General features: G+C 45.3%; 1 protein-coding gene across 3 annotated transcripts in view; it reads left to right on the top strand.

Moving 5' to 3' along the window:
• UBASH3B (ubiquitin associated and SH3 domain containing B) overlaps nucleotides 1-22,631 on the top strand; it is a 136,582-nt gene that overhangs the window by 112,803 nt on the left and 1,148 nt on the right. For 2 of the 3 annotated variants that reach the window (XM_066606679.1, XM_066606680.1), the window contains exons 7-13: nucleotides 43-172; nucleotides 11,549-11,669; nucleotides 12,553-12,675; nucleotides 14,389-14,481; nucleotides 15,330-15,474; nucleotides 20,027-20,133; nucleotides 20,523-20,632. In XM_066606679.1, coding sequence (XP_066462776.1) covers nucleotides 43-172; nucleotides 11,549-11,669; nucleotides 12,553-12,675; nucleotides 14,389-14,481; nucleotides 15,330-15,474; nucleotides 20,027-20,133; nucleotides 20,523-20,632 — 829 coding nt within the window. Of the gene's footprint in view, nucleotides 1-42; nucleotides 173-11,548; nucleotides 11,670-12,552; nucleotides 12,676-14,388; nucleotides 14,482-15,329; nucleotides 15,475-20,026; nucleotides 20,134-20,522; nucleotides 20,633-22,631 lie in introns of those variants that run through there. The other variant, XM_066606681.1, reaches the window with a different exon arrangement.

The raw sequence follows: 22,631 nt of genomic DNA on the forward strand, positions 1-22,631 counted from the left end.
CATGACATCATGTATAAGCTGCTGTGCTACATTGTGTTTCAGGTCATACTCTCTCCTTAACACGGTGAGCGCCATGTCATACCCTCTTAGCGATGGACTACTGGACAGACGACAAGATGACCAAGGACTGGTAGACACTGCGTCACTCACCATTATCTGCCCGCCCATGCAGGTGAGCAGATTGTCACAGTGTAACACAAGCTGGGTTTTGGAAAGTAGTAAGACATGGGCACCAGCACTATATGTATGCTATATTCTTGGTAACAGAGGCGTAACTTGAAGCTCCTGGGCCCCACTGCAAAATCTCTAACTGGGTCCCCAACTATAATGCTTTATTCATAGTATTGGGCTCCCTATATGGAGAAGAGAGGCCTTATGGGCCCCCTAAGGCTCCTGGGTCCAGGTGTAACTGCATCCTCTGCATCCCCTATAGTTATGCCCCTACTTGGTAATATAGTGACCTGTTCAATAAGTTGTACTCTGTTTCTTGTGTCTTATCTGATAGTGATATACGAGGGGGTGCTGATAAATATTGAGCTTTACCCAGAAAAAGCTAAGCTAGGAAGCTGAACCTGCCGCACTATTCTACATGTTCCCCCAGGATGTCGCTGCACTTGTGACGTCTCTCCCGCAGCTTTTCAAGTCCCTGTAAATAGGACTCTTCCGACTGCTGGTCAAACCACTCATTTGCAGCATTAGTTGCCTCCAAAACACTCTATAACCGTTGTCCCTTTAAGTGTTTATGGAGATTGGGGAACAGATGGTAGTCAGACGGAGCCAGGTCGGGCGAATAGGGTGGATGGGGCATCAGTTGTAAGGTGAAGGAGGTCATTTTTGCAATCCTGGCACCTGCAGTGTGTGACGGGGCCATTGTGATACAACAGGATGACACCTTTGGAGAGCTTTCCTCGATGTCTTTCCTTAATATTTTACCTCCGCTTTGTCAATAACGAACAGTAATATGTTGCAATGATGGTTGAACCCTTTGGGAGGTCCACGAGCAGAACTCCCTTCTTAGCCCAAAAATGGTTGCCATTTGCTTCTGCGCTGACCTTTGCACACAGAATATCTTTGGCCTGGGGGAACCCCTGTGCCTCCATTCCTTAGACTATTCCTTTGTCTCTGGATTATAATAGTAGATCCAAGTCTCATCACCAGTTACCAGTTTGTCTGGAAAATCGGACTCATTTCTTGCGAAATGCTCCAAAACAGCCACCGATGTCTCCACACGTCTCCTCTTCTGTTCGGTTGTCAAAGGTTTCGGGATCCACTTGGCTGTAAGCTTCCTCATTCCCAAGTCATTGTGGATAATGGCACCAACTCTCCTGTGATATCCCCAGATATGTAGCAATACTTCTGGCTGATATTCGGCGGTCCTCCATGATCATGTCATGGATGACTTTCATATTTGCAGGCAAGGAGACGGAGACAGGCCTTCCATTGGATTTCTCACTTCCAACACCATACAAAAACAATCAGAAAAAAACTTTTCTTGCAGCTGTGCTACACCACCGACCCTTTAAATGACGAGGGAATAAGCTTCTAGAAACCGCAGTTAATAGCAAGCTAATTTTATTCCCCAAAGTAACCATATACACATAGGATAAAAGCAACGCGTTTCTGCGTCAACTGACGCCTTTAGCAAGCTTATAATAGTCCTGTTCTACCACACATATAAATATATAAACAACATACCTTAATCATATGTCCCAATAGAGTACATCTGATCTACTTCCCTGCACCATGCTGGACGCCGGTCTCGCGCGTGTGTACAGGAGGCGGAGTTCCCTGCTTACGTCATCTGACAGGTCCTCCGATGTACGTGCGTTCCAACATGGGTATGGCGCTGCGTCCCCCGTCATCGCTATCACATGGGGGGCGTAGTTTGCATGAGCTCATCACGCTCCTGCATCCAGTCCTCTCAATTTCACAGAGTACTCCTACTGACTGGGCAGATTACAATACGCAAGGTGGCGACCCCCATAGATGGACCGCAGTACAAAACAAATCTTTTATGATTAAACCAGGGTTTATATCAAATACTGTAAACGAAATACCCACTTCTGGGTATATCAGAAGTATATCAGCACCCCCTATAGAATTATCAGTGCTGACTGGTGAGTTCGAGGACCCTTGGACATCTCTAAATCATCACATTCTCACCCCATAAATGAATGAGAAGAGCCATCAGCAGCATAGAGTATTTCAGTGGGCAACGTGCTGATCTTGCGGGAGTTCACTGAATGAGAGTTACATGATGAAAAGCCAGGGTTCTCCAGCAGCACAGAGTATGTAAGGAGAAGAGTGTACTGTTCATATGGAGGGAGTGTTGGAGGTCACTGACTAAAAGCTATATAGTGGAGGGAGCAAGGTTCTTTAGTAGCGCAGAGTATATCAGGAGAGCAGTGTGGGATCTAGTCCACCCTGTGGCTCTGTGTGAGGTCGGGGCCTCCTATGTATCTTGTACATATTCCATCTGCACATCTGCAGCCTCTCTTGTGGTTGGGGCCCGGCCGGCCGGACATGTGTTGCTGACTATGTGACCCTGAGGAGTTAAATCTTCCAGCCGCCGTCTTCCTGCTGCTGAGCACATTAATGTATAACCCCAGATATAAGATCTGTAGAAAGAGAGACTGATGAGGAGGCCGAGACAATGTGGAAGGAAACGACTAAATGAAGTGAAAGCAGCAGATAATTACAGCTCGGAGATAATGCTGCAGTCATCAGCCGAAGAGTCGGCGCTCACCACCATTGTCACAATGTCGCCGTGTGCAGCTGTGATCCAATATGAGACTCCGTCACACTAATATGAACGCACAGTATCTCATTATTGAGGCACACCATGAGAACGACAGATTGGGACATCATTGCTGGTGAACTCATGGCTGGTGACATCATTGCTGGTGACATCACTGGTGACATCACTGCTGGTATTCAATGAAGCAAGGAAATGGATAGCTAATAGATGCAATATTCACACGCATTGGTATATTTTACTGTACTTTTTGCCCCCACGAGGCATTTCCATTTGCGCGCGGCAAACAAAGACGCACCGATTGAAACGGCTAATGAGTTCCAGATGTGTTTTGTACGTGCAAAACATGGAAATGTGAACAAACTCATTGAAATCAATGGACTCAATTCTCTGCGTATTGCGCCTGTGTAAAGCAAGCCTACGACCTATTCACACGGGCGAGTTTCATCTGAGAATAAACTCTAAGGCTACTCTCATACATGCCGTCGGCAAAACGCCGCAATTTTTCCGCCATTTTCAGACACAGGTTACTGCCTCCAAAAGTGGGATTTAGCGCACCCCATCATTGCGATGTGTGATGAGGTGCGCTAAATGTAGCAGAATTGAGCAGACAGCGCTTGAAAATCACGACGCTAGAAAGCCACGCATTCGATCGTATGTCTACGAGGCCTCATTGAAATCAATGGGAGCGTTATACCACGATTATCGTGGCGTTCAAAGCACCGTGGTAATCGTGTTAAAAAACGGATGTGCGAGAGTGGCCTAAGGAGTCCCGAGAAAAAATAGTCCGGGTCCCTTCGATGGACGCCATGAGCCTCCACTAGGAAGTTTCTACCCCACTTCTGGCAAAAGAGGATATAGGGCAAACGCTTAGGCTACATTCACACGAACATGATATTGCGCTGAGAAATGTGACGCAATATCGCAATTGTCAACAAGCGGATGCGAGGCGTTTTTCATGTAAAAATGTGTCCTATCACACGGCTTGCGATGTGTTTGACTGTCCTGTTGAAAACAATGGGCGATGCGATCTGAGGGACAAGAAAAAATAGGACAGGCAGCGAGTTTTTACCTCGCAGCATCGCTGTGAGGGAATAAAATTGCTTATGTGAATTGGAGTCCATGTTCATGCGAGTTTGGCACGTCTCGCGACACACAGAACACGCACTCGTGTAGCCTCCCACTTGTGGACAGCCTTTTCTAAAGCTCAACCAATGTGTGCTGCGTAGGTCTTTAGTACAACCACTTATATGTCTATAGGTAGAAGCAAAAGAGTATATCATAATTAGTGACATCATAACTGGTTGTATTTGGCGGGCAAATGAAAAAGCCGTCAACTTCTGATCCCAGATTGTCTGCAACCAATCACAGCACAGCTTTCGTTTTACTCCAGCAGTAAATACCAATCACAGCGCAGCTTTCGTTTTACCTCAGCAGTAAAAACCAATCACAGCGCAGCTTTCGTTTTACCTCAGCAGTAAAAACCAATCGCAGCTTCTGTTTTACCACAGTAGTAAATACCAATCACAGCGCAGCTTTCGTTTTACCTCAGCAGTAGAAACCAATTACAGCGCAGCTTCTGTTTTACCCCAGCAATAAAAAAACCAATCACAGCGCAGCTTCTGTTTTACCTCCACAGTAAATACCAATCACAGCGCAGCTTTCCTTTTACCTCAGCAGTAAAAACCAATCACAGCGCAGCTTTCCTTTTACCTCAGCAGTAAAAACCAATCACAGCGCAGCTTTCGTTTTACATCAGCAGTAAATACCAATCTCAGCGCAGCTTTCGTTTTACCTCAGCAGTAAAAACCAATCGCAGCTTCTGTTTTACCACAGTAGTAAATACCAATCACAGCGCAGCTTTCATTTTACCTCAGCAGTAGAAACCAATTACAGCGCAGCTTCTGTTTTACCCCAGCAATAAAAACCAATCACAGCGCAGCTTCTGTTTTACCTCCACAGTAAATACCAATCACAGCGCAGCTTTCGTTTTACCTCAGCAGTAAAAACCAATCACAGCGCAGCTTTCGTTTTACCTCAGCAGTAAAAACCAATCACAGCGCAGCTTTCGTTTTACCTCAGCAGTAAATACCAATCACAGCGCAGCTTTCGTTTTACCTCAGCAGTTCGGTTTTTCGTATGCGTTTTTTTTTTTTAACCACCGGTTCAGAAGTGTACAAAAATTGCACCAAAAAATGCAAAGTGTGAATTCAGCCTTTGTCTGCTTTCACACGGCCAAGAACAGTGCACAAGATATGTGCGCTGCGAAACGAGCAAATCTCTCACAAATATGAACCCTATTCTTTTGAATAATCATACACACAAGCGATTTTTCTTTCCCCCTGCACCGTGATGCATGTCCTATCTTATCGCGTATGAGCACCATAAATACATTGCATGGCTCCCGCATGCCGTGTGATGTAGACATGAGTGCGATGCGCTGTTTCCTGTTGAAATCAATCGGAAACGCTTCTTATCCTCTAGCGAGTGTGAAACTTGTGTGAGAGGAGGGGAACGTCACAGAAGTGATAAGAGGCGTTTTTGCCTGAAAATCGTCTCGCATCCTCGGGTAAATCGCACGCTCACGAGCGCCATACCATGGGCTAGCTTCACGTGGGAAAGCACAATGTATCGATGCTGGGCACAGACCTTTCTTGTACGGTCCTACAACAGTTGGAATATGGTTAGGCTACGTTTTTAGATGCATTTGTGTGTTTGTGAACCGCAGCTAAAAAACGCACTTTAGTGCGCTGAATTACAATATGATGTCCGTTTTTCTCTGCCATGTGAGGTTTTTCAGTTATGGGGAATAATGTAATCCAATGTGCCTAGACAATTAATCCAGCCGGCTCGCCATGTCATTGGTTAGACTAGATAGAAGAATCAAAATCATAAAACAAAAATACGTGTTTGGTATCGCTGCGTCCGTAATACTCCGATCTATCAAAGTAACACATTACACCACACGGTGAACGTTGTCCGAAAAAAAAAAAAAAAAACCCCACCAGAAATGCGCTTTTTTTGGTCTTTCTGTCTCCAAGAAAAAAATGCAATAAAAAGTGATCAAAAATGTCGCATGTATTCCTGAATGCTACTACCGAAAAATACAGGACGTTCCGCAAGAAATGAGCCCCTGCACAACTATGTGGATGGAGAAAATAGAAAAGTTATTGCGCACAGAAGATGGCGGCAGAAAATAATAAAAAAATAAATTAAATGCCTGAAAAAAAATAAAAGTAGTACAGCAAAAAAAAAAAACTACATAAGTTTGGCATCGTAGTAATCGTACCGACCCATAGAATAAAGTTATCAGGTAATTTTTGTTGCAGTTTTGTGCGCGGTAAAAACAAGACGCACCGAAAGATGGTGGAATGTAGTTTTATTTTTCATTTTACTCCACTGAGAACTCTTTAAAAGCTTTTCAGTACATTATATGGTACATTAAATAGCAGCATTGAAAAACACAACTCGTCCCGCAAAAAAACAAGCCCTCATACAGCGACAGCGATGGATAACTAAAGGAGTTGCGATTTTCTAAAACAAAAAAAAAGTCTTGGTCACTAAGGGGGTTAATACCGTACTTTCCGGTGTATAAGACGACCTCCAACTTTCATCTTATACGTCGGGAATACGCTCACCTCCCACGGCGGCCCTGCAGGCTGTCGCTCCCTCCTCCAGAGCCTTGCTTTCTGGATGAAGGGCTTTAATGCCCCGCCTCCAGAAAGCTAATGCTCTGATTGGCTAACTCAGTGCGGCGTCAGCCAATGAAAGCCAGCGCTGCGTTTACCAATTAACAGCCATTCAACCTACTCGCTTGTACTCCTCTTCTGAGGCGTCTCATGTCGCTGTCCACCAGTAATCCACCAGCAGAGAAGCCTCCATTTATTCTGATGCCTTTGTTCCATTTTCGATGCATCCTGATGGAATCGCTCTCCGTGTTCGTCACTCGTCACTCGCGGCGCCGCAGTTATCAGGGAAGAAGTCCGGGTGAGAATGTAGGAAATGGATTTGGACTACCAACCTAAATTGATGGTACTTTTCTAGAAGTTCATTCACAATCTCCACGTAGTTGTCAGCTCTTGGATTTCCCAGGAAGCCACGCACAACATCTTTACATGCCTCCCATGCTGCTTCCTCAGGACCCTGAAGAACTCGCTCAAAGTTTTTATCTTTAAGATGACGACGTCATGGCCAATGAAGACGTCTTCTTTAACTTTAGCATCACTCAGCTGTGGAAATTGTCTTCTGAGGTCCTGAAAAGCTTCTCCACCCCGGTTCATCCCCTTCACAAGGTTCTTCAGCAGTCCAAGTTTTATGTGTAGAGGGGGCAAAAGAATTTTGTTTCTTTCTACTAGAGGATCATGCTGGACAAGTTTCTCCCCGGGGCAGAGATTTTCCCTTCGGGGGCCAGACTTTTGAAAGAACGCTCATTCAGTCATTCTCACTTATACCGGCAATGTGAATGACTGAGCGAATTCTCGTTTGAATGAGCCAACAATGTATCTGCTGTATAAACGGGCTGCACGAGCGAACAGGCAATCTCTGACATTCTTCGCTCGTTCCAATCAGAAATCTGCAGATCTGAATGGACCTTCACATAAAGATATTTGCGTGTGCAGCATGCTCTATTTTTGTGCGCATTTGCACAGCAAAGGTCCCCATAGGAGTGTATGGGAGGTGCGCAAAGGCACACTCAATATCTGCGCAATTCACTACACAATTGCATGGCAAAAAAAACCCCATATGGAACTCGTTAGGCTAAAAACCCTTCAAAATCATGGCGGGGGTGTGAACTGGCCCTGCGAGCGCAAAAAGTACAGCAACATTCGCAAAAGCTCATAGTTTACCAAATGCATTGTGTTTTACGCTAATGTGAAGTGGCCCTAAGAGTGCACTTCTATTAACACAACCCTACATGCAACTCAACGGGAATTATGATGTCATGTGACCTTATATATATTGCTATGAACAGAGCTTGTCATGTGACCTTATACGGTATACATTGCTATGAACAGAGCTTGTCATGTGACTAAATAGTTTCCTATGGACTGTGATTGTCATGTGACCCAATATTACTATATATTTGCATGGACTTTGACTGTCATGAGACCCAGCGTACGCCCACGGACCCCTACTGCCGTGTTTAGTTGCTCTGGTCTATGGCAGAAACTGCAACCATCCTTTTTTTAAGCCTGCTGAAAGAGAATCCTGTCGTTGCTACAAGTCACATGACTGCAGATTTTGCCCAACATACCCCGTGTGTAGCCTCGAGCATCTTTTTGGAACCATTTAACGCATTTATATCAAGTTTATGTATGTGTGTACTATAGATGTACCCATTTCTGTTCCACTGAAGGGCTCTGATGGGAGTTTTGGGCGCATCTTCTCTTTTTGTGTTATTTATAACCAGAATTAAAATATTGACATTTTGTTTCAGTCACATTTAATGTGCAAAATGACCTTAAAGTTGGAAGTGACCCCCTGCGTTGTTACCCCACACTTCTCCAAATTACTTCTGGTTCTCATTTAGCTCCATTGTGTTCTGCAGCATGCGGTCTGTACGCAGCTAATTGTGTAACTCCGAGGTTTGCGCTGGCTTGCACGTCATTGGACATTCCATTTTGTGCATTCATCACTTCTTTATCTCACATTACAGCTGTGAATGCGACTTTCCATATAGTGCTCGTTAGTCAATGCAGTTTCTTTTCCGTTGTAAATTAGTGCCCCCTAGTGGCTCATGACATTAAAAAAAGTCCACATTTTTTTTTTTTTTTGTAGCTTCGATGACCGCTTTGACACTTAATGGTGGAGTGTTCAACATCACCGCGTCTGCACTCTATTAATACAATACAGGGTGGAAAAGGGTGGGCTGTATATCTTTACAGCTCCGTCCCCGCAGGTTCCATTGCTATTTTTATTTTATCCTCCCACCCCATTTGCCTGCAGTAGCTCCCATTACTTTTATAGCTTGATGCAAGTCCATTGTTAAGTGGGGGGGTCTCCACCACCCAGTATCATTGACTGAAGGGATGTTTGATTGAGACTGGGCAGTAGCGAACATTCACTTGACCATGGAGACTCATCGGGCTCTAAAAGCAATAGGAAGCATTGTAAGCGAACAGGAAAAAGGGGAGGGACTAGAATGGAAACAAAAACACCGGAGGGATCAGCGGGGACGGGACTTACCATTATGTAGTCAGCAGGCCCTCTTTAAAGAGGTTCTCTGCTTTAGACCATCCCTACCGATTTAAGGGTCCATTTACATGAGCCGATTTTCGTTTGAGGTCGCCGCTAACTCGTTCGTACCCATACAACCTGTTTATATGCATTATGACAATTGTTCAGTCCCTGTACAAGCAAATGAGAGGGCTGATCGATTGCTGTTTCCACCGAACTATAAGTGAACAAGCCTAGATGATTTTTATGTCTGCATAAAATGGACAACGAACAAAAAAGCAAATTATTCTCGTCCGTTGTTCAGTCGTTGGCTGTTTTTAGACCAAAAAATTGTTAAAATCAGTGAAAGTGAACGATCATTCAAACGATAATCATTATGTCTATAAGCACCCTAACCGGGTTCCTTGACAATAGCTGATTACTAAATGACCCCCTGCTGGAACCCCCAGCAATCATTTAAAAACCTTCTAGTGTAACTGTCATTTACATTGTTTTATATAAAGCACAAGCGATTTAAAGACTTTTTGCAATATATTTCATTGCTTGATTCAAGGGTCTGTAGATGTGCTGCACCTGTTCCTATTCAGCTCCGGAGCGGACGACCTGTTGCTAGGGAAATCCGTCTTTAGCTGCAGAGCTGAAATCAGCAATAGACTATGGGGAGAGCTCCTCTCTTGTAGTCATCAATAGTAGTCCAGGCACAGGTCTCTAGGTTTTATGTGTATGCTCGCCACCTGTCAGACTCTGAGCCAGCACTTGTCTTATGTTCCTGCTCGGCAGCCACTCGCTGATTCCACCTCATCTTCACACACAAGAAGTGCATTCAGCTGCTTCTCTGTGACTTCCTGGCTCCCTGAGTACCCAGTGCACAGAGATACAGAACACCAGGTACTTGGGAAGCCGGGAAGTCAGAGGAGATGCAGAGCACCAGGTACTTGGGGAGCCGGGAAGTCAGAGGAGATACAGAGCACCAGGTACTTGGGGAGCCGGGAAGTCAGAGGAGATGCAGAGCACCAGGTACTTGGGGAGCCGGGAAGTCAGAGGAGATACAGAGCACCAGGTACTTGGGGAGCCGGGAAGTCAGAGGAGATGCAGAGCACCAGGTACTTGGGGAGCCGGGAAGTCAGAGGAGATACAGAGCACCAGGTACTTGGGGAGCCGGGAAGTCAGAGGAGATGCAGAGCACCAGGTACTTGGGGAGCCGGGAAGTCAGAGGAGATACAGAGCACCAGGTACTTGGGGAGCCGGGAAGTCAGAGGAGATGCAGAGCACCAGGTACTTGGGGAGCCGGGAAGTCAGAGGAGATACAGAGCACCAGGTACTTGGGGAGTCGGGAAGTCCGAGGAGATGCAGAGCACCAGGTACTCTAGAGCTGGGAAATCAGAGGAGATACAGAGCACCTGATACTCGAGGAGCTGGGAAGTCTGAGGACATGCAGCGCATTCAGAGAAGATAACCACGTACAGACAGCTGTTTCGGTATTTTTGACTCTTGTCTGTGTACAGTAGGTTTTGCGACAGGCCACAAGGCATTGTACCATCTGCCATTTTTATACCAAATTTCCCTTATGACCTCTCACCTAACAGCCAGAAACCTAACGTACACTGACAAGGGGCAAAAATCCCAAAACGGCTTGTCTGTACATGGTTATCCTTTCCTTACGGAGAGAACTCTCGTTTCAGCTTATATTCCTAGCCATGTTACAAGGCCTGTAAGAAGGTCAGACATTGACTTATAGGGAAGCTACCTTCTAGTAGATGCTTCTGCAGAGGCATGATAACAAGGTCCATTTACATCCCAAATTTCCTAGAGGAGCATTGCATAGCCTATAACTTTCCTCACACCTAGCTGGTGGTCTCCACAACGAGAAGTTACCTCTCTTGACCCCCATAACGAGCCTCTCATCCAGCCAGAAGCCTACTGTACAATGACGTGGGGTAAAAACCCTGAAACAGTCTGTTTGTACATGGCTATCTTTTCCTTCTAGTTTTGGCTTATATCCTCAGCCATGTTACAAGGCTTGTTGGGTCTGATGTTGATTTATGGAAAATCTGCCGTCCAGTAGGTGGCGCTGCAGAGGCATTGTACCATGTCCCAATTGCATCCCAAACTGAAATGCCATAAAATAGGCATCTGTTGTTCCATAGACATTGATGATCATCAGTAGTGCAGAACTAAAGTCAAGTATTTGTTAGTCAGTGAGGTCTCTTTGATGCCCTCTGCAGGTCACATGAGGGGGCGGAGAGGAAATATCACTAAATACCAAAACGTGGGTGACAGTCGAGATAAGACAGATGTGGTATCTGGGTGTTACTTGGCCTCTCCTATAAGCAACTGAAAACCTTCCGGTCATAAACATGCAGCTCATAAAACACGTCTGCATTTGAGGTCCCGTTGTTTATATTTGGGAGATTTGGTGAAAATAGAAACAATGTTCTGCGGTTTGTTACATTGTTGCGATCATGAAATAGTTCTGCTCAAGCTGTGCGGTATCAGCGGTCTAGTCAACTACACCTTGTATGTACTACAATATAATGGACGGGCGGGGGGGGGGGGGGGCAGTTTGGTTTTCACTTTTGTATAACCAGTAACCCTCATACCTGTCTCCTCACCCAGCCCCTGCGAATTAACAGTCACCCGGGCCCCAATAAACGCTGTCTGTTCGTGTGTCGGCACGGTGAGCGGATGGACGTAGTGTTCGGGAAGTATTGGCTGTCGCAGTGCTTTGATGCTAAAGGTAAATGTGATAATATAGAGATGGTAATTAGGGTATTGCAAACCTGAAATCCAAAAGCTGATGTGAATGAGCCCTTATAGTCACTTTCTGATATTCTTGCACTGCAGGACATCCTAATCTGGGAAGCTTCTGCAGAGCGCTAAGAGTTCTAGTTCATGAATAGAATGCCAGATCAACAGTGAGGACTGACAACTACACAGAGAGAGCAGTAGAAATGAACAAGTTATTATAACCATGCATAACAGTGTAGCTGTATACCCCATATATGGTCAACTATGCATAACCTTGTTGATGTATACCGCATATAGGGTCTCTGGAAAGCAGGTAACAGCTCCTATTGGCATTCTAATGGCAAGCAGTTGTGACCCTGCAGCATTTCTAACCAGTGTAGGAAGCCAAGCTGAATAGAATATTAAAAGGGTTATCCCAAAATCTAAAGTTTTCCCCTATCCACACGATAAGGGATAACTTTATGATTGGTGGGTTTCCGACTGCTGAGGCCCCACAGATCCTGAGAACAAGGTTCCCGTGTGCCCCTCGTCTTGTCACTGCCGGGTCACTCCTACCCCCCCCCCCCCCCAGCTCCCAGAGACATCAGACTGAATAGAGTGCTTGCCATTCATTTCAATGGGGCTCACTGAAATTGCCTTGCACTTGAACTGCTGCTCCATTCAATCTTTTTCTCACTGCGGGGTGTACAGTAAGCCTGCAGGGGGGAGGAGTGGGACACAGGACCCCCATTCTCAGGATCGGTGGGGGTCCAGCAGTGAGACCTCACCAATCACAATGCCTTTAAACATTTCCATGTCAATAGATCAGCAGATTACATTGTTGCAATAATGTAACACTTTCCAGACCTTTTCTTGTGTGTTCTTGTCTGCAGGCCGCTATGTCCGGACAAACTTGAATATGCCGCCCAGCTTACCGCAGAGAAGCGGCGGATATAGAGAATATGAGAAAGATGCCCCAATTACCGTCTTCGGATGCACGCAAGCAAAACTTGTTGGTGAGTTTTAGGGCTTTAATGTAACATATTTTAGGTCATTTCTAGAAAATCTACTAGGGAAGATGCTAAATGCATCAGAGTTCAGGCTCTGTCTTACCTGCCGTGCAGCGGACTTAGAATGCGTGGCTTAGTGGAAATGGAACAAGCCAAAATGTTGGCATCAAGACCTTTGGTATAAAGTAAGCAAACTAGTAGGTGCCATAAAGTTAGACTAAAGTTATCACCCAGCGTGAGCCACTGTGATCAATTTGTAGTGTAGTTCTAAGCTGTATAAATTGAAGACCAGATTACCAAATCTGCCTGTTATATTTGCAATAGATGCACAAATTACATGTATGTAGCACACACGCCTAGACATGCATTATTAAAGGGGTGGTCAAAGCTTAAAAAAACATGGCCATTTTCTTCCAAACATAGTGCCACCCCTGTCCATGGGTAATGTCTGGTATTGAAGCTCATTTCCTAATCCCTTCAATGGAGCTGATCTGCAATACCACACACAGCCCTAAGAACAAGGGTGGCGCTATGTTTGGAAGAAAGCAGTCATGTTTTTCTAACCATGGACAAATCCTTTACCGGGTATATTATCCTATAGAGGTCCATATGTAGGTTTTCATGTTCCATTTGGGGGATTATGCACAACCCATACCAAGTGGCATCTTAAAGGGGTATTCCCAAGATTGATTTTATCACCTCTCCACAGGATAGGTGATAAAAGTCTAATCAGTGGGAGTCTCGAACCACCGCCAATCCTGAGAACAAGGGTCTTCTATTGTCCTCTTCTCCCGACTTCAGGCTCACTGCACCCCCTGCAGCAAGGAGGACATTGAATGGAGCGGCGGTTGAACGTATGCGGCAACGTTCAATTAATTTCAGTGGGGCAGATGGAAATAGCTGAGTACAAGCGCTCAGCTATCTATAGCAGTCTCATGGAGGGTGAAAATGGGGCTGGAGCGGCACCGCACATGCTCAATCACTGCTCCATTCAATCTCCTTCTCACTGTGGGCTAGCTGCACCCCCTGCAGTGAGGGGAAGAAGGGACCCCTGTTCTTGGGATTGGAGGGTGGTCACAGAGGTAAGACCCCACCGATCAGACTTTTAACATACTCCTAACTTACTGATCATGAGAGGGTCCTACCACTGTGACCCTTGAGCAAGAGCCCTCCAGTCCTGGAGCAGCTTGTAGTGTCTTAAATTACCAATGTATACTAATACACATTTTGCATCAGGTAGTCAGTAAAGAGGTGCAGCCATCTTTGTTTCTCCAGGACTGGAAGGCCGCCTTAAATATTCCTATGACGCAGTATATGGTGCCAATTTAAAGGACTGGCCATCTATGTAGCACACAGAAGCCTCAGGTGTTCTACGTTTGTAGTAGCTCTCAGTTTGGCTTAAAAAATGCTGGATGCAAATGGGAGTTGGTTATCCAAAAAGTTCCACCGTTTTAAGTCGGTACTTAGTCAAAAGTAGTCATCAGCCAAACAATGCGCACACACCTTCCCAATGGTTCTGACGATATCTAGTGCACATGTGTCAAACTCCAAGCCCGTGGGCCACGTCCAGCCCGCCTTGTCACATCATGTTTGCTTAGTGATCAGAGAACACAATGTCACCACCTCGACACGAGTCATTAAGCATGCTGTGTACAGTCAGTGTAGCCGATGAATAGTGATGGCTGATGATATAACTGACGCCTATTGTCTGTATTACAGGAGAAGCTTTGCTGGAGAGTAACACTGTTGTAGATTTTGTATATTGTTCCCCATCGTTGCGCTGCGTCCAAACTGCACATTACATACTGAAAGGTGAGTAGCTCAGAGACCACCGCAGACCTCCTGAAACTTGGCACCATCTGTAGCTCTGCTCTAATAATCACATTAATTGACAAGTATTTGTGGTCAATTCTTGTAGCTTGCCCAGGACTTTTACTATAACAAGTCCTCATTAGTTGATCAGCAGTGGTCCCGCTGCTCAGGATCCCTGCCAATCAGCTGATTGCCAGGCCCTCTATCAGAGCAGACAGTGCTGGAAACCTATAGTGCTGTCAACATTGTAGTGGCCCAGCTTGGTACTACAGGATTGACTCCCATTCAGCTCAATGGGAGCTGTGCCTGCACTATCTGCTTCCAGTGCTATCTGAATTGACCAAGGGCCCAGCGATCAGTGGGGATCCTGAGCAGTGGATCCCTACTGATGAACCTATCCTGAGGACATGTTATGAATAGTAAAAGTTCCAGAAATCCCTTAAATGTCTTAGGTTGGTTTCACATATACAGATATTGTACAAGACCACTGTGGCGCTGAAACTGTGTAGAATTATAATATTACATGGCGCCAATTTAAATGATTGGGTGAACGTGGTCTTCTTAGGTCCATCAGAACTCTCCGCTCTAATTCGTACAAGGACATCCAGAGAAGGGACCCTTTTGTGGGGCGTAAGGACAGGAGTTGTTCTGATGGGTCAACCAGTCCCATGTCTTATACTCCAGGCACATGCAGAGCTGCATGTAAAATTCTGTTGATTACTGACAAAATCCTAATAGTTCCCATAATCTGTTTCCCTCCCTTTTTTCTGTTTAGGATGTGACTAGAGTAAAAGCCATAATGTTGTGTATTGTGCTGATATTTCACCGTGACATCTCATGTCCTCCAGGGCTCAAACAAGACAATAAGGGCAAAATCCGTATTGAGCCCGGTTTGTTTGAATGGACCAAGTGGGTGTCTGGCACTACCCTTCCCGCCTGGCTCACTCCGGCCGAATTAGTGGCTGCAAATCTCAGTGTTGATACAACGTACAGGTAAAAAAAAAATCATAAACACCAATAAATTGTAAGCTCTTACAACCAGGGCTGTATTTTACTCTCGTTTTATGGTCTAGGAGGAACTGTACAAACGTAGCAATCGTTAACATGACTGGCACATCATGATTTATAGCATTTTACTTGAGGCCTCGGTCACACGACCGGTTTTTGGTCCGATCTGCAGACGCGCTTGGATCTGCAGATCTATAGACCAAATGCATCCCAATGGGATCGGTCACATGTCCGCTTTTTATGCGGATGTGCGATCAATTATAGGACAACGATTCGCAGAACGCGCCTATCTGCGTTCTGCGCATAGCTGTGTTCTATATATGCACTCAATGGGGCCGGCGGCAGCAGGGGCCGACCCCATTGAGAACAAATACTATAAAGATCGTTCTCCTCTGTAACAGCTGTGGGAGAGAAGAACGATGTTCGCCCATTGAATTCAATGGAGCCGGCATTACAGCCGGTTCCATTGAAAGCAATGGGCTGCCGGCGAGCGTGGGATGAATTCTCGGGAAGGGCTTAAAAATATAAGCCCTTCCCTGAAAAACATCCTAAAATGTGTAAAAAAAAAAATATATATATATACATTCACCTTTTGCCTGCAGCCGGAGTTCAGCCGTGTCCGGCCGGCAGTTCTCCTGAACTGCTCTGTGTAGTATTCAGCAGGCGGGGATTTAAAATCCCCGCCTGCTGAATGGGCTGCCTCTGATTGGTCATAGCCCTCACCAATCAGAGGCAGCTCTCACTCACCCATTCATGAATTCATGAATGGGTGAGTGAGTGCTGCCTCTGATTGGCTGAGCGCAGGGACCAATCAGAGGCAGCTCTCAGCGTCATTCAATAGGGTAGCTTTCTGAACAAGAACCGGCAACAGTTGACTCTGTTTACTGAACACTCTTGAACTCCGAATCAAATAAACAGTCTTTGTACAAACAATTAATGATAGTGGTGCAGCAGAGAGGACTCATGAGATATTCGGATTACTCACAGTCCAAGTTATCTGTGAACTTCCTTTCCCGCGAAATGCTCTCTCTCTCTCTTTACCAGCAAACGCTCACTCTCTCTTTACCGGCAAACGCTCACTCTCTCTTCTTCTCGCTGTCTAGCAGTTGATCCTTCCTTCGGCATTCAGCATAAGCGCCAAAGCCTCCTGCATAGTATGGGCCAAGCTGAGCATGGGAAAGTCGCTCGGCCTCCTCCATGTCCCACACACAGACCGACTTGCTGACTTGCTCCTCTTAGGCTCTTACACTATGCCAGTCTGTTGACTTTCTCCCTTCTCTCCTTTTTCTTTTCTCTCTCCCACTCTTCGCATTCAGCAAAGACATATATATATCCGCATCACATGACACACAAAATGATACATTTCTCAGACAGGACAGTACATACCAGACATTAACACTTTCAGTCCTGCAGCCATGCAACACACGTAAATCAAATGCATTCCACCAACAAGACACTGACAAGACATTGGCACGAAACAGACATAGAACATTATGGAGGGGCCCCACTAACTAAGAGCCACTACATTATAATGAGCCATCAGCCAATACCTCAGCAATGATGTCACTGACAATAAAGGGGCCGCAATACCAAGTGACCCCTATTGCCTCCATTTACATATGGATGCCACATTTTATCATTTGACATTCCCTGGTCTCAGCAATCACATGTGTGCGTCACATGGTCACACAACCCGTAAGCCAGCAGGGACAGCGGCGCCCACTGCAGTTACTGGGGAGCGACACGGTGGGTGAGTATTAAAATTTTTTATTTTATTAATCAGACTAAATAAAATTACAATCAAGGGCCCGACTGCTGTGCTATGCCAACACCCGGGCCCCCTTCCCCACCTGGACCCCTGTGCATTGTAGTGCCCCCCAGTCGCAGTGGCCCCTGGCACCTGCCTAGGTTTGCCTGCACTTTCCACAGCGGATCTTTTCTGCTGTTAGTGAATGGAGTTTGTTACTCGGTTGCAAAACTTCAGTGCGGATTCCAGCACTAGTGCATAATGTGTGATACATGTCATAGACTATACATCAGTGAACTGAAACGTTAGGTTCTCTACTGTAGCTGTGATGAAGTTACAACTCCTAGCATATCCTGATGGCCATAGACTGGGAGTTGTAGTTTCAGCCCCAGGTTGTAGACCTCTGGTATACATATATGTTGGCGATGTAGCAGAGGGCCACGTGTGCTGCAGACATGTAATGATGGTGGTTACTTTGTGGTGTTTGCCACTATATATTCTCACCTGAGCCGTTCTGTCTTGGGGATATTTTTGTAACTCTCGGCTTCATTTACCGAACTACAAAAAGTATCATATGTTCTGTTAAACATTCACTCCAGTGACGTCTACAAAAACATCCTGCTGACCCCAGGAATACTGACCGCCATCCTCAAAACTAATTAGTTTGTGCTCCCAGCTAGCTAAAGAATTGAAAAGTCCTGACCAGAATACCAGAACTACAGTGAAGACTGAGGGCGGCTCGTAAATGGGACAACTATCTGCTGCTCGATCAAATGAAAGTAATGGACACTTGTTTCATATAAACACGGCCACCAAACGCGTGAGCAGTCAGAATTTGTTCATTAGTCACTTTGTTTCAGCTCACCTAAAAGTAGTTACTGGTACATTAATTAATGTCTGGTGTAAGCAGGTAATTGTTGTCTTTTAGGGTCCATCCATACTGTCTTCTGTACCATCTGTTTAACGTACGGAGTTCGGAAGTGCATATGATGCTCGGAGTTCAGGTTCACAGACTCATGATCAGGAAGGGACAGACTTCCGAACTGCATACATTAAACAGATGGTGTAGAAGACAGTGTGGATGGGTCCTCAACAACTAGCCTACAACTTTCCAAGGAGATGTGCGCTTGCTTGGCATGTGCCTCATACCGAACGCTGATTGGCTCTTATTATTTTTTTACACATTTTGCCCTCCCACTTCATGCTCATTGGTTCCCGAAAACACATACATTTATGCAGGTGATCCTCGACTGAAAAGGGGATACATCTAGTAATAGACACAAACAAAAAAAAATAGCCTTGCAGGCAAGAAGAATGAGAGGTCACCATGTTGCCTCTAGGCGGTGGTGTGACACAGAGTTCAGGATACGAGGCGGCCACCGGACATATAAGTAATATAATATAATAACGGAAGAGAACAGTAGGTGTTTGCTATGTAAACTCTAACGGTTAGTATTACAGGCCTGACTATCACTAGCTAATCAGAACACTTAGCATTCACGTTAAGCAATTTACAATTGACTACACATTTACAATAAAGTATCATGGGCAAGGGAATAGTAACCTGCTATAGACAGCGCTAACTTAAGAATGCCGGCTTGCCACACACAGTCTGTATTTAACAAAAGTCATCTGAGAAGGTTGTACACCACAGAAGAACACATACGTTTTTCTTGACACAAAATACCAGCAAAGATCTGGTTGTACAGCGTGGTCTGTTTACGTCTCTACCTAGCAGGCCTGCTTACTGTCTGTCTCTAGTCATTCGTGTGCAAACTTTTTTTTTTTTTAATTTAGGTCTGTCCTCACATCCTCCGGCGTCCTCTATACTTTGATGGGTATGAAGAGACTACCAAAATCTGTTTGTGGTCTCCGATCCGTTGTCCGCGTGGTGTAGTTCTGAAATCTACCAAGGGCCCTCTAACAAGTTTGGGAACTCTTAGTCTTGTGGGTAGCAACAGGCAGTTGTCTATGACACTCTAGGAAGTTGCAGTATCTCCTCATAGAAGTAGACCAACCCCAGCAGCCTCTTTGTCCTGCTACTTTACTCTGCACAGTTCATAAGCAGAGAATAAGGGTGCACTACTTTCTTCATCACACTTTCCCCTCTTCACCTCTGCACTGCACTCCTCACACAGATCCCGTTCTATCTCTCCACTTCCTTTTTCCTAGACCTAAAGTGCCATGTGACCCCCACTGCCAATGCGAAAATTAGTATTACAGGCCACTGCAAAGCCTGCATCTCTCAATCGTGGCCAGTAGATGACACCAAAGGAGTACATATATAAACCATACATGAACCGTATTAGATTATTCTATACGGCTTCATTAAGACATGAACCAAGCGTTCCCGCAGAATCAATCAAAGGCAAATAAGAATAAACAGCTCATAACAACCTACTACCCCTCTGCAGCAGCACTGACTGTTCAAGAGATGGCAGCAGTGAGCACTCACCTGAAGATCGCTCGGACCCATTTATATGAGTTCAACAGACTCAGCAACCAATGAGCTTGTATTTGTGGAAGGGTCGAACTTTCAAGCTCACGCCCCATAACTATTCGACCAATGATATTTCGGCTCCTGTAATACTCCCAGTAATTTGCAGATGTGTATTCTATTCATGGTCTGTGGAGAGCTGGGTGATGACGCCATTAGTAGTCTTCTTATGACATGTAGATAATCCAGGAACGGCTGAATAGGATATTAAACGAACATCACATAATTTTGTTTACTATTTTGAAGAGAAAAATGTTCTTTAGGCTTGTGGTGACATTCTGTATTTCTTGCAGACCTCACATACCGATCAGTAAGCTGGTGGTGTCAGAGACGTACGAAACGTATATGAACCGCAGCTACCAAGTGACCAAGGACATCCTAGGTGAATGTAGAAGTAAAGGTGAGACCCAGCCAGCAGCTTCTAGCATTGTAGACTGCGATGTTAAATAATGTTAGTATTCTATGAGGCTAGTCAAAGGGGCGGAGCTCTGACTACTTCTTAGACATGATCTATATATAGGCTGGTTGGCAGCAGTAATAGATGGAATAGCTGTTACTGTAGTATAAAGTGTGTGGATATCACATCTGACCACAATGTAAACCGATCGCACAGACTATTACAAATCATGTATTCTGGGTGGAGTTTCGTTTTTGAAGTCATTTAAAGGCACAGAGCATCTTTAATTCATGAGACATGTTGATGCATTTTACTTCTGTTTGGTTCAGTATTTATGACTTTTTACTCCGGTGGAAAATATTTATTTCCCACTGCTATTTCTTCATCCTCAGGTAATAATATGCTCATTGTTGCCCATGCCTCGTCCCTGGAGGCCTGTACCCGACAGCTACAGGGTCTCACGCCGCAGAATTCCAAGGACTTTGTGCAGGTCGTCAGAAAGGTAATTATCTGAGAAGTAATATTCATTATCCACCTTCCATGCTGAGATGACGTGCTTTGAGGCTCTCAGCCAGTGAAATGGGGCACATGTTTGTTTATAGAATTGTCAGATAGGAGGCCTGTCTAATGTACCACTGGTGTCTTGTATATCAGATACTGAGAATCTGGGGCCTTAATTGCATTTTAACCCCTTAATGACAATTAATTTTCGCTTTTGTTTTCCAGCGGTCATCACTTTTTTCCTCGATGTAGCCGCATGACCTGTTATATTTTGCAGGAGGGGTTCTAGTTTTTATAGGAACTAATTTTGAGTACATAAAATACATAGCAACATAGTATGTAAGGCTGAAAAAAATACTTATATCCATCTAGTTCAGTATGTTAGCCCCCCGCCCCCCCCCCCCAATGTTAATGTTAATCCAGGTTTCCAGGTGAAAATGCCTCACATTCAGGAGTTTTCAGAGGGTGGGCAATATCAGGTCATGAATCACGGACCCATATCGCTCTCACCAGTGTGCAGGAGCCCAGAGAGATGAAACCCCTTGAAGGTTTAGGATTTCCCTATAGCAGGGAGAGACCTGGCTATGGAGGATTAACCCATAGCCCCGCTCTGTCTCTCCCTGCTATGGCTTAATCTCTATAGCCCTGCTCTCTCTCCCTGCTCTGGAAATATCCCTTAGCAAAGAGCAGGGGTGAGGCTAGAGAGCTTCTCACAGGGATTCCCCATAGCAAAGAGAAGGGGTGGGGCTAGAGGATGGATCCCTCTATCCCTGCTCTCTCCTCCCACACTCTCAGGGAAGCCCTGTAACCCCGCCCCCCTCTCTCTTATCCTGCTATATGGAAATCCCTTGGGGAGAGAGGTGGAGGAAGTCCCCTACTGACTGGAGGAATTCCCAGCTGCTTACAGAGGGACATTTAAAACGTGCTGCCCAGAAGCACATTTTAAATGTCCCGCTGTAAATTCCTGTTAGTCCCTGCAGGGATTAAGGTAACCCTCCGGGAGTCCCCCCATCCATGCGGGGACTAACAGGAGTTCACAGCAGGACATTTAAAATGTGCTTCTGGGACCTTGGGATCCACATCACTAGAGACTACACCCTAAGCCTTGATCTAAACATCACCCCCTTATTGGTAACTCTACAGCAAAAATTAAAAACCTGGAGTTCACTACCGCTGTCTGTAGCAGGCAGAATAAACCTTATAAAAATGATAATACTCCCTAAGTATCTATATTGCCTAGAACACGCAGAAATAACCGTACCGCAGAAATTAAAAAATAAAAACGAATTCATTAATAGTATCATTTATTTGAGGGAATGCTAGAGCCAAACTCCGCATGGACACCCTACAGCGACCTAAAGAGATGGCAGGAATGGCATTACCAGACTTTAAACTCTACTACCTAGCGGGGCAGGTTAGATATATCCGTCACTGGTTATCAGGCTCTCCTCCCCTGAACTCTGAGCACCACTTGATGTCCTTTCTCTCAAAATCATCACTCTGGATTCTTCTGGACTACTGACTAAACAGATGTTACCCATCCATAGACTTGCAGTCAATGTATGGCAAACATGTAAGCTGCTGACTAGGCAGGATGACACTCCTTTGGAGACCCCCCTATGGGATAACAGAACATTACCGAATCTGGTGAACCTACCAGATAGACAGTTCTGGATAAACCTGGGAAATACTACACTAGAACACTTATACATTGACGGAGTACTGGCTTCCTTCGAACAATTACAGCAACTATACCAAGTCCCAAGGGTGGGCTTCTTTAGATACCTACAACTTAGACACGCCCTAGTGACACAATTCCCAGAGCCTAGACCATCTTTTTCTCTATACCCATTAATAGGCATTTTGCGCACTCAAGGACCTGAAGGCCTGATAGCGGTGCTATACACTCACCTACTAGAATCCAAGATTCCCGACACACCAATGACAGTGGTGGAAAGATGGAAAGCGCTTATTCCGTCTCTCACTAACGAAGACTGGGA

This window comes from Eleutherodactylus coqui, chromosome 6 (genome assembly GCF_035609145.1).
Source record: "Eleutherodactylus coqui strain aEleCoq1 chromosome 6, aEleCoq1.hap1, whole genome shotgun sequence".
Taxonomy (NCBI): domain Eukaryota; kingdom Metazoa; phylum Chordata; class Amphibia; order Anura; family Eleutherodactylidae; genus Eleutherodactylus; species Eleutherodactylus coqui.